The sequence below is a fragment of the Myotis davidii genome, unplaced genomic scaffold (assembly GCF_000327345.1).
Source record: "Myotis davidii unplaced genomic scaffold, ASM32734v1 scaffold3578, whole genome shotgun sequence".
Taxonomy (NCBI): domain Eukaryota; kingdom Metazoa; phylum Chordata; class Mammalia; order Chiroptera; family Vespertilionidae; genus Myotis; species Myotis davidii.
Window position 1 is genome coordinate 794,763 of NW_006289094.1, and position 15,106 is coordinate 809,868.

The 15,106-nt window shown below is 61.0% G+C and overlaps 2 protein-coding genes across 2 annotated transcripts in view; one reads left to right on the forward strand and one right to left on the reverse strand.

Moving 5' to 3' along the window:
- The window catches only part of AP2A2 (adaptor related protein complex 2 alpha 2 subunit), a 26,959-nt gene extending 16,754 nt beyond the window's left edge, over positions 1 to 10,205 (forward strand). The window contains exons 13-21 of the mRNA XM_006761384.1: positions 67 to 412; positions 3,640 to 3,800; positions 4,545 to 4,627; positions 6,803 to 6,892; positions 7,587 to 7,710; positions 8,845 to 8,961; positions 9,045 to 9,114; positions 9,201 to 9,335; positions 9,903 to 10,205. Coding sequence (XP_006761447.1) covers positions 67 to 412; positions 3,640 to 3,800; positions 4,545 to 4,627; positions 6,803 to 6,892; positions 7,587 to 7,710; positions 8,845 to 8,961; positions 9,045 to 9,114; positions 9,201 to 9,335; positions 9,903 to 9,980 — 1,204 coding nt within the window. The 3' untranslated portion in view covers positions 9,981 to 10,205. The remainder of the gene's footprint in view (positions 1 to 66; positions 413 to 3,639; positions 3,801 to 4,544; positions 4,628 to 6,802; positions 6,893 to 7,586; positions 7,711 to 8,844; positions 8,962 to 9,044; positions 9,115 to 9,200; positions 9,336 to 9,902) is intronic.
- Positions 10,206 to 10,692: 487 nt separating this feature from the next.
- The window catches only part of LOC102765681 (mucin-6), a 13,860-nt gene continuing 9,446 nt past the window's right edge, over positions 10,693 to 15,106 (reverse strand). The window contains exons 6-10 of the mRNA XM_006761385.2: positions 14,638 to 15,084; positions 13,474 to 13,512; positions 12,985 to 13,087; positions 12,514 to 12,705; positions 10,693 to 10,786 (exon numbers count right to left, since the gene is read on the reverse strand). Of these exons, the coding sequence (XP_006761448.2) occupies positions 10,693 to 10,786; positions 12,514 to 12,705; positions 12,985 to 13,087; positions 13,474 to 13,512; positions 14,638 to 15,084 (875 nt within the window). The remainder of the gene's footprint in view (positions 10,787 to 12,513; positions 12,706 to 12,984; positions 13,088 to 13,473; positions 13,513 to 14,637; positions 15,085 to 15,106) is intronic.

The window sequence follows — 15,106 nt, forward strand, 5'->3', positions numbered from 1 at the left end:
GACCGCCCCTGCCCCCCCTGGGGACCCTCGGGCTCAGGCGCCCGCCGTCTCTCTCCTTCCCGCCAGCCCCCTGGTGCAGTTCAACCTGCTGCACTCCAAGTTCCACCTGTGCAGCGTCCCCACGCGGGCCTTGCTGCTGTCCACCTACATCAAGTTCGTGAACCTGTTCCCGGAGGTGAAGCCCACCATCCAGGACGTGCTGCGCAGCGACAGCCAGCTGAGGAACGCCGACGCGGAGCTGCAGCAGCGGGCCGTGGAGTACCTGCACCCGTTCCCGGAGCGCGAGTCGTCCATCCTGGCCAAGCTCAAGAAGAAGAAGGGCCCGGGCACCGTGATGGGCTTGGAGGAGGGCAAGCGGGAGCGTGGCCCCGACATCAACGGGGGCCCCGAGCCGGCCCCGGCCAGTGCCACGGTGGGTCCCTCCCTGACGCACCACCTGCCCCAGCTCCCGTGCTGCCCGGCCCTGAGATTCGGGCCAGCATAGCCTTTGTCTGCCGGGAGCAGCTTTGTTAAACAGGAAAGTGTGCCGGAAGCCTGGTGGTGGCCCCACAGCTGAGGCCTTCTGCCTAAACCTGCTGTTTAAGATGGGCCTGGCCGTGCTGTTCTTGGAGGTTTCCCGGTTGGATTGGACTCGAGTCCGCTCCTGCTACGTAGGACGTGGTGGGAGCCTCGCACATGCACAGAAGGGTGTCCTTTCATGTTGGCCGGGTGGCGATGCCGCGGTGGGAGGGGTGTGGTGGGAGGGGTGTGTTTCCTTGCTGTCGGCTCTGGACTGGGGCTCGCGGAGAGCGGGCACCCCAACCTGGCCCCACAGCGGTCCCCTCGGCAGCAGCCGGCCCCCAGGACCCAGCATCCGCCTGCCCAGATGAAAGGGAGCCTGGCGAGCTCTGCTCCCTCCCCGAGGCGCTCAGTGCTGGGAGCAGTGCCGCTGGCCACGCCCGGTGGCCTTTGTGAGGGGGCACTCGCTGCCCGTGTCGTGCGGGTCAGGAGTGTGCTTGTGTCCGGGCCTGGTGCTCCTGGCAGGGCCCTCGTGTGACCCCCTCCGCTTGTGAGCCCCTCAGGCCGAGGACACCAAGAGCGAGGCCTGCAGACCTGTCAGGCCCCTCACCCGGGCCTGCTGCCTTCTCTCCGGACGCCTGTCCCCTGCTCTGTGGCGAGGAGTCTGAGTGTCAGGGCGCGTTGGCTTTGGAGTGAATGATGAACGCGTGCTTTGTCTCCTGGTGCTCGTCCCTCCCATGGGCTTCTCTTCAACCCGTGCCTTTGACCTTGTCCTGGGGCCGCGGAGTGAATCGAACCTAGGGCAGCGCAGGGCTCCTGACGCCGCTTGGGAAGGGGTCACAGAGGTCGTCCTGCTGCCAGAGACATCGATGGCCTGGATCCTCAGTGGTGTGGTTTGTGGTGGTTCCCACGCGGGTTTGCTGATGAGCTGCGGTTCCCGTAGAGACAGCAGCAGCCCTGCCTGCACAGAGGGGCTGTGTCTGAAGGAAGACTCACTGTGAAGGTGGGGTGTGGGTGGGGTGCGCAGAGGGTGGAGCGAGGGACTCCTTCCGGCTGCCGTCCAGGAGAACCGCGAAGGAAGGTGGGCTGTGGGGGAGCAGGTGCCTCCTTTCTGTCCAGCAGCTCTGCGGGCGGAGTGCTCGAGGCAGCACAGGAAATAGGCTTGACCGCATGGACCATTGTCACGGGTCTTTCTTACTTGACTTTTGAGATGTGCATGTGCCTTTCGGCCACACTGTTTGCCCAGCTAACGCCCAGGATGCAGCGGCCTGGGGTCTAGGCTCGATGCTTGGTGCGTATGGGAATCCCAGGGAGTTAGCAGTGAGCTCCACTTTGAAAACGGAACCCTGACAAGATGTAATATGCACGGGGGTCGGGGGGCAGAGGGCCTCTTCCTGGTCAGTTCAGTGCATTTTACTTTATGTATTTGTTTGTTTTTATTCTCATCCCAGGATATATTTTTATTGATTTTAGAGGGAGGGAAGGGAGAGAGAAACATCAATGTGAAAGAGAAACATCGATCGGTTGCCTCCTGTGCCCGTCGCACTGGAGAGCGAACCCATAACTTTTTGGTTATGGGACGATGCTCCACCCAACTGAGCCACCTGGTGAGGGCCGTGGGGCTGCTTTTTGCTGTTGTAATTCTTTACTGTCAGAGTGAGCAGGAGTGACTGGTGCAGACTGGGCCAGATGGGCTCCCTGGGGTCTCCCCGTCCTAAGGAGACGCGGAGAAAAGGCTGTGGTCCCTGCGTGCCCTGGGCCTCCCACACGACGCCTTGCTTATGTCTGTTGCGGACTCTGTGGACTATGTGTGACTTAATTGGACGGAGGGGTTTCTACTGGGAAAGCCCTGCGCTGTTTGGAGGAACCAGTGGTGAAATCCTACAGCAGCTGGCAGAGGGGGAGGCCCCATTCTGTCTGCAGGTGTGTGGTTCTCAGCCCAGCGCCAGGCTGCCCCCTCTGCCCGTCCCCTCCTGGGGGCACAGCGTGGCAGCAGCTATCACAGGTGCCGGGAGGGTGGCCGTTCCATCCAGACCTCCCTGCACTGAAGAGCTTTCTCATGCTCTTGACAGCTGCTCCGAGCGAGGAATCCAGTCTGTGCCCTCGGCCGGGAGCCCTCACACCTGAGCCACCCCATGCGCACTCTGCGGGATGTGCGTTTTGTAGCTTCCTCCTCCTCCAAGCAGAATTCACGTGTTTGCCACCCGCCCCACAGGCAGTTCTGTACAAGTGTGGCCCGGCTCTAACCTGACATGAAAGAGAAACGAGCAGTGTTTATGCAAACATCGATTGCCACGCGTGAGTGCTGAGTGTGGCTGTGCCAGGCGGCGGGAGGTGGGCGAGGCCAGTGCTGGCGGCGCGCCCACGTGCTGCAGATGGAACGGCTCCGTCCTCCTGCAGCTCTCGGCCGCCGTGCTCCCAGAAGGATGAGTCTGTTAAACCCGAGCAGAACGAGAGCGACAGCAGGCAATGCCTCAGGATGTGGTCTCAGGTCCTGACAAACGGATTTGACCTCTGAGTGTCCAGTGGGACATTCTGGTCACACAAGACGAGTGGCCAGGACGCAGTGGCTCACATCCCTGCTTCTTGCCGGTGACGTCGACCATCGGAACCCCACACATTTGGCGGGCGGACACCCAGAGGTGCAGGTCGCAGGGCGAGCTCCCGCGAGTGAGCATGGGAGACCCTCACCCAGGCCCGTGAATCAGTGTGAGAGCGCAGGGCGGTTTTGTTAGTCTTTGTCACGGTTCAGAGCATTTTCTTAAAGGTTTGTTCTGTCGCTTTGCTGTACCTTCTCCCGGAGACAGCAGCATAACGGTGGCCTGGGCACGCGGCGGCTCCTCTCCAGCGGGCACCTTGCTATTGATCTCTTTCAGGACATTTTTCCAGAGTTGTTTTCACTCAGATGACTTTGTGGGAAAAGGTGGGGTACTTCTGTTATGTGAGGTGGGACTCGTCTGCACCATGTGATGGTCTCAGGCCTGAGTCTGGGGCAGTCGCATCCCAGAAGCGGCCACAGCCTGCACCTATCTGCCCGCACCACACAGCCCAGTGGCCGCCGTGGGAGGGCGTGGCGCTGCCCAGCTGGCCTCTGAGTGCCCAGAGGGCTCCGTGCTGACCCTCTTCTTTCCTGTTTTCCAGTCTACGCCTTCTCCGTCGGCAGACCTCCTGGGTCTGGGGGCTGTGCCCCCCGCGCCCGCAGGCCCGCCCCCCTCCTCCGGCGGGCTGCTCGTGGACGTGTTCTCCGACTCGCCCTCTGCGGTCGCGCCTCTTGCTCCTGGCTCCGAGGACAACTTTGCAAGGTAGTTGATCTCCTGCTTCCTGAAGATAGGACCCTGTCTGCCGCCGACCCCTGACCCGGGCCCGGTGAGCAGGGCGGAGCGGGCAGAGGTCCTTCCTGCCAGGGCCCTCGCAGCGGGTGAGGGCCTGCAGAGCTGGGCGGGCTTGCTGTGGTCACCAGCTCACAGTGTGACGGGTTTACGTTAGAGGAGGCCGGAGCCCTGGAGCTCCTCGGGGATGCGCACCAGTGAACTAACACTCACGTTGTTTTATTCCCCTGATACTGTGTCGTGTCGATACCATGTAGTGAGCAAAACCTTGGCCCTCCTGTGCAGTGCCAAGTAACCCTGCCTTGAGGAGGGGGGAGGGAGGGGGAGGAGTGGGCCATGCTGTGGAGGGGGGCGGCCTGCGTTCCCATAGCTCGGGATGCTGAGGGTCGTCCCTGGATGGAGGTTGGTACTGGCTGTCCATCGGGCGGAGCTGTGGCCCAGCCTCGGTGTGACCCTGGGACCTGCGGGAGGAGCAGCGGGGATGGTTGAGCAGAGGGAGGCAGAGGCCTGTCTCCGGGGCTCACTCCCGCTGCGGCGTCCCTGCCGCCTGCTCACGTTCCTTCTCCGGAGGGCGCTCTGCATGGGTCCCTGGGAATATTGTCTGCTGTCCCTCCCTCTGTCCCTCCGTCCTTCTGGCCTCAGTGCCCACTGAACCCTCCGTGAGAGCAAATCTTGGTGTGTGTGCTGAGCGACCCACATACTGTCCCTTTTCCCCAGGTTTGTCTGTAAAAACAACGGGGTGTTGTTTGAAAACCAGCTGCTTCAGATTGGACTCAAGTCTGAATTCCGGCAGAATTTAGGTATGGGTTTTGATCACCTAATGAAAACTTCTCTCAGAGATGATGGGGAGGAAATCTTTCCAAGTCACATGTCTGATAAGGTTTGGGTTGAGAATATGTAGGTGCTTCAGCTCAGCAACAAACAGACAAGCAGCCTCGGGAAAGGTCGGGCAGGGACCAGACATTTCTCTCAGGGGGCGTGTGGGCGGCCAAAGGCACAGGGACAGGTGCTCCACGTCGCTAGTCATCAGGGAAATGCAGTCAGAGCCGCCGGGAGTCCCCAGCTCATGCCCGTCAGAGTGGCCCCTGTCCCAGGGCCAGGACAGCCAGTGCCAGGACAGGAGAGGGAGCCACTGCACCCGCTGCGGGATCCAAAATTCAACAGGGTCCCCAGCCGGGTGGCTCAGCTGTTGGAGCGTCGTCCTGTACACCCAGAGACAGGTTGTGGGCTTGAGTCCCGGCCAGGTTTCGGGTTGGATCCCCAGGTGGGTGCGTACAGGAGACGACCGATCAATGTTTTTCTCTCTCTAACCCTCTCTCTAAAAATCAATAAACATATCCTCCAATGAGGATTAAAAAAGAGAAAACCCAATTAAATAGAATTTCCACATAACCCAGCAGTTCCACTCTTGGGTACACCCCCCAAAAATTTGAAAGCAGGGTCTTGACAAGATACGTGTACCCCACGCTCACAGCAGCATTAGTCACAGTAGCTAAAACATGGAGGCAGCTGAGTGCCCGGGCCGGAGGGGGATACACAGCGAGTGGTCCCTCCACACACGGAGTCTCACTCTGACTTAAAGGGGAAGGGGCCCTGACACCTGCTATAGGGCCGGACCATGAACATTGTGCTGAGCGAGTCATCCAGACCCAGAGGGACAGGCCCTGTGTGACCCACTCAGCGGGGTCAGATCCAGAGAGACAGGAAGCGGGTGGTGGGTGATGGGCTCGGGAAGGGACGGGGAGTGAGTGTTTAATGGGCACTAAGTGTCCATTTGGGAGGATGGCAAGTTCTGGAGAAGGTGGCGGTCACAGCTGCACCACAGCGTGCATGTCTCATGCCTGAGCTGTGCACTTAGAGATGTGAAGGTGGTAAAAACAAGCGAAAGTATGAGAAAAAGGAGAGAACCAGCATGCACTCCAGGGACCTGGGGGGTTGCCAGGACTCACGCTGACACCGCAGTGAGCATGGATGGTGACATTTTATTCTTGCTTCGATTCAGGTGTGAAATGGCCTCAGGGGCCTCCCTGGGTTTGGGTTGTTGATTTTCAAAAATATGTATATTTTTATTGATTACAGAGAGGAAGGGAGACGGATTGAGAGAGAAAAACATCAAGGATGAGAGAGAACCATGGATCGGCTGCCTCTTGCATGCCCCCCACTGGGGATTGAGCCTGAAACCCAGGCATGTGCCCTGACCGGGAATTGAACCCTGCCCTCCTGGTTCATAGATCGACGCTCAACCACTGAGCCACATCGGCCGGGCTGGACTGTTGATTTTTTTTTTTAAAATATATTTTATTGATTTTTCACAGAGAGGAAGGGAGAGAGATAGAGAGGCAGAAACATCGATGAGAGAGAAACATCGATCAGCCGCCTCCTGCACATCTCCCGCTGGGGATGTGCCCGCAACCAAGGTCCATGACCTTGACCGGAATAGAACAAAGGGAGAGAGATAGTCAGAAACATCGATGAGAGAAACATTGATCAGCCTCCTCCGGCACAGCCCCCACTGGGGATGTGCCTGCAACTCAGGTACATGCCCTTGACCGGAATCGAACCTGGGCCCCTTCAGTCCGCAGGCTGATGCTCTATCCACTGAGCCAAACCGGTTTTGGCTGGACTGTTGATTTTTAAGTTGTGGGAGGAGCGATGATGAACTGCTGTCTCTTTTGGGGGTTTGCAGCTCACTTTCTATTCGGAACTCAGAGGGTATAAAAATGTGTGCAGAGATTCGTGTAGGATCTCTGTCCTAAGGGCAGCGTCTTAAATGTCTGTCACGCGAGTCCAGGCACCTGCAGTGGTGAGGACGCCTGCTGTGGGGGCGCCCGGGTCCCTGCAGGGGGCGACGGCGCAGGCTGTGGGGCAGGGGGAGCCCAGCACGGGGCTGGGACTCCATTGGGGGTGGGGTTCTTGGTCTTTCTGTTCCTCCTCAGGGTTGTGAAACGTGTTTGAGATGGACTGTTTCCTTCTAGGCCGCATGTTTATATTCTATGGGAATAAGACCTCCACGCAGTTCTTAAACTTCACTCCAACGCTGATCTGCTCAGATGACCTTCAGGCCAATATCCTTGGTTCCGCCTGCCCCTGCCCCTGCCCCTGCCAGCAGCCCCTGGGGGGAGCGGAGGGTTGTGAGCAAGGGTTTAAAAAAGTCAGAGTAACAAGACATTCGCGGTGCTGCCCTCATCTCAGGGGATGCTCCCCCTCGACAGGCAGCGTCTACTCCTGGCTCACTTGCTTTGCTCTCCTGTGACATTGTTAGTCCCTCTGAGCTCTGGTGTCCTTCTCTGCGGGTCTCCGGGGCTGCTGCCGCCGGACACAGCGGGCCCACCACTTGCTGGGTGAGCTGGTGCCTGTTGAGATGGAGGCTTATCCCCCCAGAAAGTCAGCAATGTGGGAGCTCTTCCGGCCAGTATGGCGTCACCTTAGTGTCCACCGTGCTCCCTCCAGGAGGGCTGGCCGCATGGTGGTGGTGAGCAAGGCCCGGCTTGGCCAGAGGGGCGGCTACCTGCTCACTTTCATCTCGAGACAAGTACATTTTAAATGTAGCCTGTCAAGGCGGCGTTTCAGAAGTCTTTAAAAATACTTGTACGTAGGGTCAACTCTACTAAAGGTTTCGTCCAAGATCAGCAGCGTGAGCACCACTCTTCTGAGCCCCTTCTAGAAGGTCTCTTATCGCTGGGCACCCCGGGCCCGGGGAGCGCAGGCTGGTTTGGCCCGGAGCCACTTTGTTAGTTGAAATGGCCTTGACACGCACACACCTGAGCCTGCAGACCAAGCCCGTGGACCCGACAGTGGACGGGGGCGCGCAGGTGCAGCAGGTTGTCAACATCGAGTGCGTGTCGGACTTCACCGAGGCACCAGTTCTCAACATCCAGTTCAGGTGAGAGCCCAGGTGGGGCGCTGCTGGCTGGCGGGGTGTCCCAGCCCTGGCGCTGACCTGGAGCTTGAAGGGCTGGGGCTCACCTGCACGCAGCTGGGTCCCCGGGAGCCATTCGTCCTTGCTCAGCTGCAACACCAGCTACAGAGGATGGAGGTGGGGGCGAGTGAGTCCAGACCCTGCGGGGCCTGCTGGCGTGTCATCTGGGGCAGGGCCAGCAGGTCCCCTGTGCCGCGGCAGGGGGGTGTCCCTCCAGGCCTCCTCTGCTGTGAGTGCTTCTGCAGACACACTGTTTTGATTACCAAAAAAACCCACACTTATTTTTGGTGGTGTTACTGGTTCACTAGTGTTATTTTTCAATGGCTACAATAGAGTGTGTATGGTTGACCAGTTCACTGTTGAGTGTTTGTAAAGTTACATTTTTGGAAAAGCATGTATTTTTTAAAAATATTTTTTTATTGACTTTTAGAGAAAGGGAGAGGGATAGAGATGGAAAGAAACATCGATGAGAGAAACATCATCCATCAGCTGCCTCCTGCACGCTCCCCACAGGGGATTGAGCCTGCTACCCGGGCATTTGCCCTAACCGGGAATTGAACTGGTGACCTCTTGGTTCCTGGGTCAACACTCAACCCCTGAGCTACACCCACGGGCATGGAAAAGCATATTTTCAAACATCAAATACACAGAGAACTGAAGATCATATACTTTGTGGAATTGAGGGAAACAGGCACATTTTCTTTTCATGAAAAGAGGAAAAACCTGACACAATTTCAACTGACTTGCAGTTGTGGGCATGGCCTGATGGGGAAAGTGAGGGGGTGGATGTCCTCGGGGGTGTCGCCTGCAGCGCTCGGCCAGAGCAGCACGGCCACCGCAGGACAGGTGCCCAGGAGCAGGCCGAGCGGTGTGTGGTCCTCTCAGTGACAGTGCCAGGCCAGGCCGAGCCACCCTCCAAATGCTGCCCCTGTGGGCAGGACAGCCCCTCTAGCGCTGGGTGGATGAGGCGCTGAGGCGGGAGCCCCCACCTTGGACCACAGCCCTCTGTGCCTGGAGATGGGCAGGCAGGGCTTGGCCCCCAGCGAGTGGCAGTCCCCTGCTGCCTGTGGCCCTTCTCAGCACGTCTCCTGCTTGCAGGTACGGCGGAACCTTTCAGAACGTGTCTGTCAAGTTGCCCATCACACTCAACAAGTTTTTCCAGCCCACGGAAATGGCCTCCCAAGACTTCTTCCAGCGCTGGAAGCAGCTGAGCAGGTGAGCGGCCCCTGTGCGGGAGGGGGAGGGGCGCCGGGCCTGTGGTCCCTCGGCGGAAGGTCTGACGCTAGTTTGTGTCTCAGTCCCCAGCAGGAGGTGCAGAACATTTTCAAGGCAAAGCATCCAATGGACACAGAAATCACCAAAGCCAAGGTGATGGCCTTGTTGGCGGTGCTCCCGGGGTGGCCCTGTGTCCACCCGCAGCCGCGGTGTCCCAGCTTCCCGTTTCCTTTGCACAGATTATTGGGTTTGGTTCCGCGCTCCTGGAAGAGGTCGATCCGAATCCTGCCAATTTTGTGGGAGCCGGGATCATCCACACCAGAACCACGCAGATCGGGTGCTTGTTGCGCTTGGAGCCGAACCTCCAGGCCCAGGTCAGCCTCTTGAGGACATGGCTGCCTCCACGGCGTGGCTTCAGGGTGTGGTTGCCACGGGGAGCCAGAGCCTAGTGTGGGGTCATGAGTGCCCAGGGGAACCCACCACCCTGCGCACAACACTCCCATCCCACCCGAAAATTCTACGGAGCCTGGCCGCCAGCTCCGCCTCCCCTCGAGGCAGTGCTGTGCCAGTCCTGGTGGCCTTCCTACTGAAGGACCCCTGGGCTGTGTGGGGGCAGGGCTGCTGTGGGTGCTCTGGGCAGACCTTTGTGCAGACGGCGGGTGGGACGCAGTGAGGAGCGCGCTCACAGGCCCACATGTGGTTAGTGGGTGAGTAGCTGCCCCTACTCTCCAGGGACTGGGATTGTCCCCCCCAGCAGCAGCTCCCGTGCACACCAGCACCTGCCACCTCAGACTGCCCTCAGCTGTGGCCGAGAGTGTGATATGCTCGAGGCGCTAGAGCTTTGGGCGCCTCGGGAGGGCCAGGGCTGAGCGGCGAGTGCGAGGCGGCGCCTGGGCTGTGACGGCTGTGAACCTGGGCCCTGACTGGCCTCTCTGTTGCAGATGTACCGGCTCACGCTGCGGACGAGCAAGGAGACCGTCTCCCAGAGGCTGTGTGCGCTGCTGTCGGAGCAGTTCTAGCCCCGCGACTCCTCGCTCAGCCGCTGTCTGCACAGCTGCAGGCCCGCCCGCCTGCCTCGTCCCTCAGGGTGGACGGGACGGCGCAGTGTGAGGACAGAGGCTGAGCCTGCACTGCAGCCGGCCTGCCAGGTCAGGAGGGCGGCCCTGGGATCCGTTTTTATAGAAATCAGGACAGTTCTGTGGTTAAACCTACAAATTAAAGGGAAACTAGAAGTTTGAGTGGAAGTGGATAGTTTCTGGAACTTTCTCGTATACCACCGCTGTGCTGCTGCTCCTCTGCTCTCAGAGGCAGGCGGCAGTGTTTCGTCGTGGGGCTCAACCTGAACCAGGCATGTGCCTGTTGTGGGAGCCGCCAGGGCAGGAGCTACGTGATGAGGTCCCCATGTGGCCTGGCCCTGTGCTTGGGCCTTGGGGCCGGAGCCCAGAGCACGCCAGCTGCTGCACTGAGCCTGGCTCTCCCAGGGCAGGATTTGCGGTCTAGACGAGGGGACATCTGTTCTGCCTCCCCAGTGTGCATCCCGCTGGGTTCAGCTCCCTTCCAGCACAGTGTTCCCAAGGGGGTTTGCAGTGCCGACTGACTGCGCGTGGGGAGGGTACGGGGGGCTCTAGAGGGTGTGTAGCTGACCTCACTCATCTTTGGGCTTCACGGTAGTGGCCAGGGACTGATTCCCATCTGTGATTGGAGGGTTAAATGTGACCAGCAGAGAAGATTCTAGAAGGCAAGCTGGTCTCTTCCCTTTTGGTAGCCTTGGGCTGTCAGCGCCGTTGTCCCTGGGTCATAGTTGCAGCCAGTGCTGCAGACCTTGCTGGCATGGGCACAGGAGGGTGTCACCCTGCGCCACTCCCATCACTCAGCGCTGGTGGCGGTCACTCTGTCCCGGCCGCCAGCCTGCACGTGTGCACCCTGAGCTGCCCCAGGAGCCCCGCCAGCCGGGCCTCTGCTCTGCTGGGGCTGGTGTGCAGAGGGTGGCAGCTCAGCCTGGCAGGTGGCACCCGAGGGCCAGGAGGAGCCAGGGCTTCGTTGGCTTCCCAGTTTCCCAGCAGGCACTGGGAGGCGCCTCAGACCCCCTGAGCCTGTGCTGTGGTGCGGGGCCCGTGGAGGCAGAGGCACGGAGGCGCCCTCTGGGCCCGGGCGCAGCCACACTGCAGACACCCCACCAACGTCAGTGTAGCCCCTGCGTGCGTGCTCTGTGTCCCCCAGAGACCCGCGTCACCACCACCTCCGCGTGCGCCTCGGTGTCCAGGGGTCCTTGCAGGGACAGGAGTGGCCTCTTAGTTTCCCTTTAATTTGTAGGTTTAACCGCTGGTGTGGCCGGCCACACAGTGATGCTCCTTGTGCGTCTGTTCAAGCTGCTGGCGGTGCGCGGCTCCCGCACTGCCATGTGGCCCGCCCGCCCGCGGGGTTCTCCTGTGTCCGTCGGCGCCCTCCCTGAGCTACGCCTGGGCTAGTGCATTGTAGGAGGGAGCACCATGAAGTGTGCTCCTTCAAGGGACCTGACAGGAACGTGTGTGCTGTCCCTGGAGGGACGGGAAGGTGGAGGGAAAGCCCCCGCCTGCAGCGGGAGGCCATTGACCCCCTGACACGGCAGGGCGCCGCCTTGGGTGGGTCGTCCTCCAGAGCAGCGGTCGCCAACCTTTCGGACCTCACAGACCACCAGTTGGCGGCCGCTGCTCCAGAGCGTGGCGGCCCGGCCACGGCAGAAGCTGAGGTGCGCTGGAGGTGATGTGCCTTTCGCTCTGCATGTGGGTTCAGGGTGTAAGGTTGAGCCTGTGGGGTCATCCTGCTGGGCCCCTGCTCGGCCTTGGCTCTCCTCTGGGCAGGACGTGTGGGGTAGTCTGCCGCCTGGAGGCCGCGGGTCTAAGGGTTCCTCCTGGGGAACAAGCCTCCAGAGCTCATGGGAGGGGTGACCACACCACAGACTGGGAGCAGGATCCCACGGGAGGAGGGCTTCCCAGGAGAGTCCCGAGTGAGGGAGGGACCCTGGAGGTGGGCCCAAGGAGGGCGAGGGGCCTGCGGGGGTGGGTGCTGGCCGATGCCGCCTGGCCTCGTGGGGCAGGTGGGGTTGGGGTTCACGGGTGCCAAGGGGCATGGAGACGATAAGCAGAGCTCAGGGTGGCTTCGTGCCTTGACCAGGGCCAGTTTATTTGTCCTCTGTTCACAGGGCTTGTCGAGCACGGCGCTGGGACACCCCTCCCCAGGGTGAGCTGTGTTGGTGGGCAGGCTGGTGCCCTCACTTCCCTTCCCGACTGCTCGACTGCTCGGCCCCTCTCCTTGCTGCCTCTCCCCTGCCCATCGTTGCCCTTCCTCAGGCCCCAGGGTCTGGTTGGGCAGGTCCGGCAGCTTCCTTCTAAGGCTGGGAGGCAGTGTGGACGATTGGTGGGTGTGTCCCGAAAGGCTTGTGTGGGGTGGGCCAGGGTCTGCGGGACCCCTGCCTGGTAGGCCCGTCCTGCAGGTGCCTAGATGTGCTGCACCCAGGGCTCTGAGGCCAGGCCTGGAAAGGGGCTGCCGGCACAGCAAGGTGGGGAATCTCACCAGGGGGGCTGGCCCTGGTCTCTGCAGCGCCAGGGGCCACACACACAGCGTTTGAACACCTGCAGCGTGAGCACCAGCTGCTTGCCCGGTGCCCCGGGGTCTGGACAAGGCAGTACCAGCTGCTTCTCGTAGGAGCCAAGGGGGTGGCAGCAGCTGCAGAGGGTGTCCACTTGGTTGGTGTAGGCGTTGAAACTAAAGAATCCGCCGAAGGTACATGGTCAAGCCTGCGGCCTCGGGGAAGGATCCCCGTTCCTCCCCAACCACCCAGACAAGGCAGACCCTGGCAGGGCCTCGGAGCGGGCCTCTTTGGTGACCTTCCCATCTGTCGGAGGTCAGCTGCAAGGGTGGTTGAGATGGGGCAGGAGATCCCGGCTGGACTTGCCCGACCACCCGCTGGGAGCCTCTGCTGGGTAAGGCGGCTCCAAGCCCGGAGCCCAGCAGTAGATGGAGACTGCCCGGGTGACAGCTCACCTGGCTGAGGAGGCGCAGATACCCTCGCAGCGGGTCACTGTCACGTTGGCTGTGCACCCCTGGTAAGTGACCTCCTCCTCCAGCTCCCGCACTCGGCAGACCTCTGAGAAGTGGAGGCAGGAAGTGAGACGCCAGCCCCAGAGCCAGGTGACGGTGCTGCGCCCCCGGGGTCTGTGCCTGGCCCTCAGGAGGTGGGGCTGGGGGACCTGCGGGCTCTGGGCCTGGGCTCCTCAAGCCCTGTCTGTGTGGGACACCGAGTGATGCCGGCCCAGGGAGCCAGGAGGTGAGCCTGGACCCCATGGGGGCCTGTCGGCACTTACCTGGGCCCTACCTGTGCTGTCTCTCCTGTCCAAGCCCCCCGGGTCTGACCTCACCCCGGGAATAAAGCCTGCTGGTCTCCCCCGCGGTCCAGGGCTGTCTTGGGATGAGGCAGATTCCCACGCTGCTCCCCAGCCTCCCCAGCCACCTCCCCTCCCAGCTGATACCTACCTGCGGGCATAGGTGTGTCTGGTTTGCTGGGCTCAGAACCTGCAGGGGGGACGAGAAGAGGACATCAGTGTCACCATACGGGAGTTTCCTGCATGACTCTATGGTCCCCGAGTGGACCCATGAGCTTGGACCTGCACCTAGGCCGTTTCCCAGGAGAAATGTGTCACTGTGAACAGTCCTGCCTGGGGCTTGTGCGGGGAGCCCAGTCCAGGCAATGGCTTCTGTGGAGGGAACACCCAAAAGGGAGGGGATGGCATCTCTGGAGGACAAGGTGGGTGCAGCTGGCCTGGGTGCAGAGGGCAGAGTGGACACTGGAGGAGGCTGCAGGGCTGAGAGCGTGCTGCTAGTCCCAGCTCGGCCCTTAGTGGTCACCTGGGGTGAGGCATGGCCTGCCAGCCTTTGCTTTGCTTTCTGCAGCCTGGGGGAAGGTGGGAATAGTTGCTCCCCAGATCCCTGCCAGCCCGAACCTCCTCTGAGCTCCGCAGGGGACAGCAGTGGAAGGCTGCTGAGCAGAGGGTCTCCTCAAAGGGAGGCCAGGACTGCAGGGGGAGGGGATGAATAGGGAAGGCCAGGTGTGCATTCCAGCCAGGTGCTGACAAGGGAGGGGCTTGGGTGGTTCCTCTTGTGGGGTTTTCTGGAGAGGTTCTTGGGGAGGAGGGAGGAGGAAGCTGGGGAAGAGGGAGAGAGGAACTGACACCCTGTCAAGGAGGGTTGAGAACAGGTCCCAAGGGTCGGGGAACACGAGGCATAGGACAGGACAGAGCGCAGAGGAGTGGGGAAGCATGCGGTGGGTGGGTGAGACCCAGACCCCCGGAAGGCACAGCTGGGGACACCCAGAGCATACGCCTGGCCAGAGGCTAAGCTGGCTCTCTGACGGTACGCCACACCCTGTGCGGCCTGCTGAGCGGGCCAGGTGACGGCTTCAGGGGCAGGAAGAGACCTGCCCACCTCCACACAGCAGTGAGCCAGGTGGGATGTGAGCACAGAGTGGGGGACAGAGGCAGGGAGGGGAAGGAGAAGCCCAAGTGGTCATCAGGCAGTGGGAGGAGTCAAGAAAAGGGAGGGGCTCCATGGGAGTGTCCCAGAACCCGGCCCAATAGAGAGGCAAGGCTAGGAGGATGCAGTGCACAGGGTCATTGGGTAGGCGGTAGAGACATCACTTACTGGAGAAGCTGGGCCCGGATGTGAGGAGAGAGGAGGTGGAGGAACCGGCAGTGGGGGTAGAGGAGCTTCTGTGAGCAGTGATGGAGCTGGTCAGGAAGAGAGTGGTCAGCAGTCCAGTGGTACCAGGATGCTTGGTAGTGAGGTTCGTAGCGGGAGAACTTTGGATGGATGTCACCCCCAGCGTGGATGACATGAGGCTGGGCAAGGGAACTCGGGTGGTGAGAGAAGTGAACTGTGAGGTGGTGGAGACAGAACCCGTGGGGGCAAAGTGAGAGGTGAAAGGAGTGTGTGGCCCGTTGGGAGTGGCCGAGGCCGTGGCGGTGTGTGTCCCCGGGCTCCCGGTGCCTCTACTGGTGGTCTTGGGGGAGATGGTAGTGCGTGGAGCAGCTGTGGTGCCAGAGTGGGCAGGTGCGGAGGGGTGTGACACCAGGGAGGTGGAGGTTCTGGCTGTGCTGACAGAGTGAGGGTC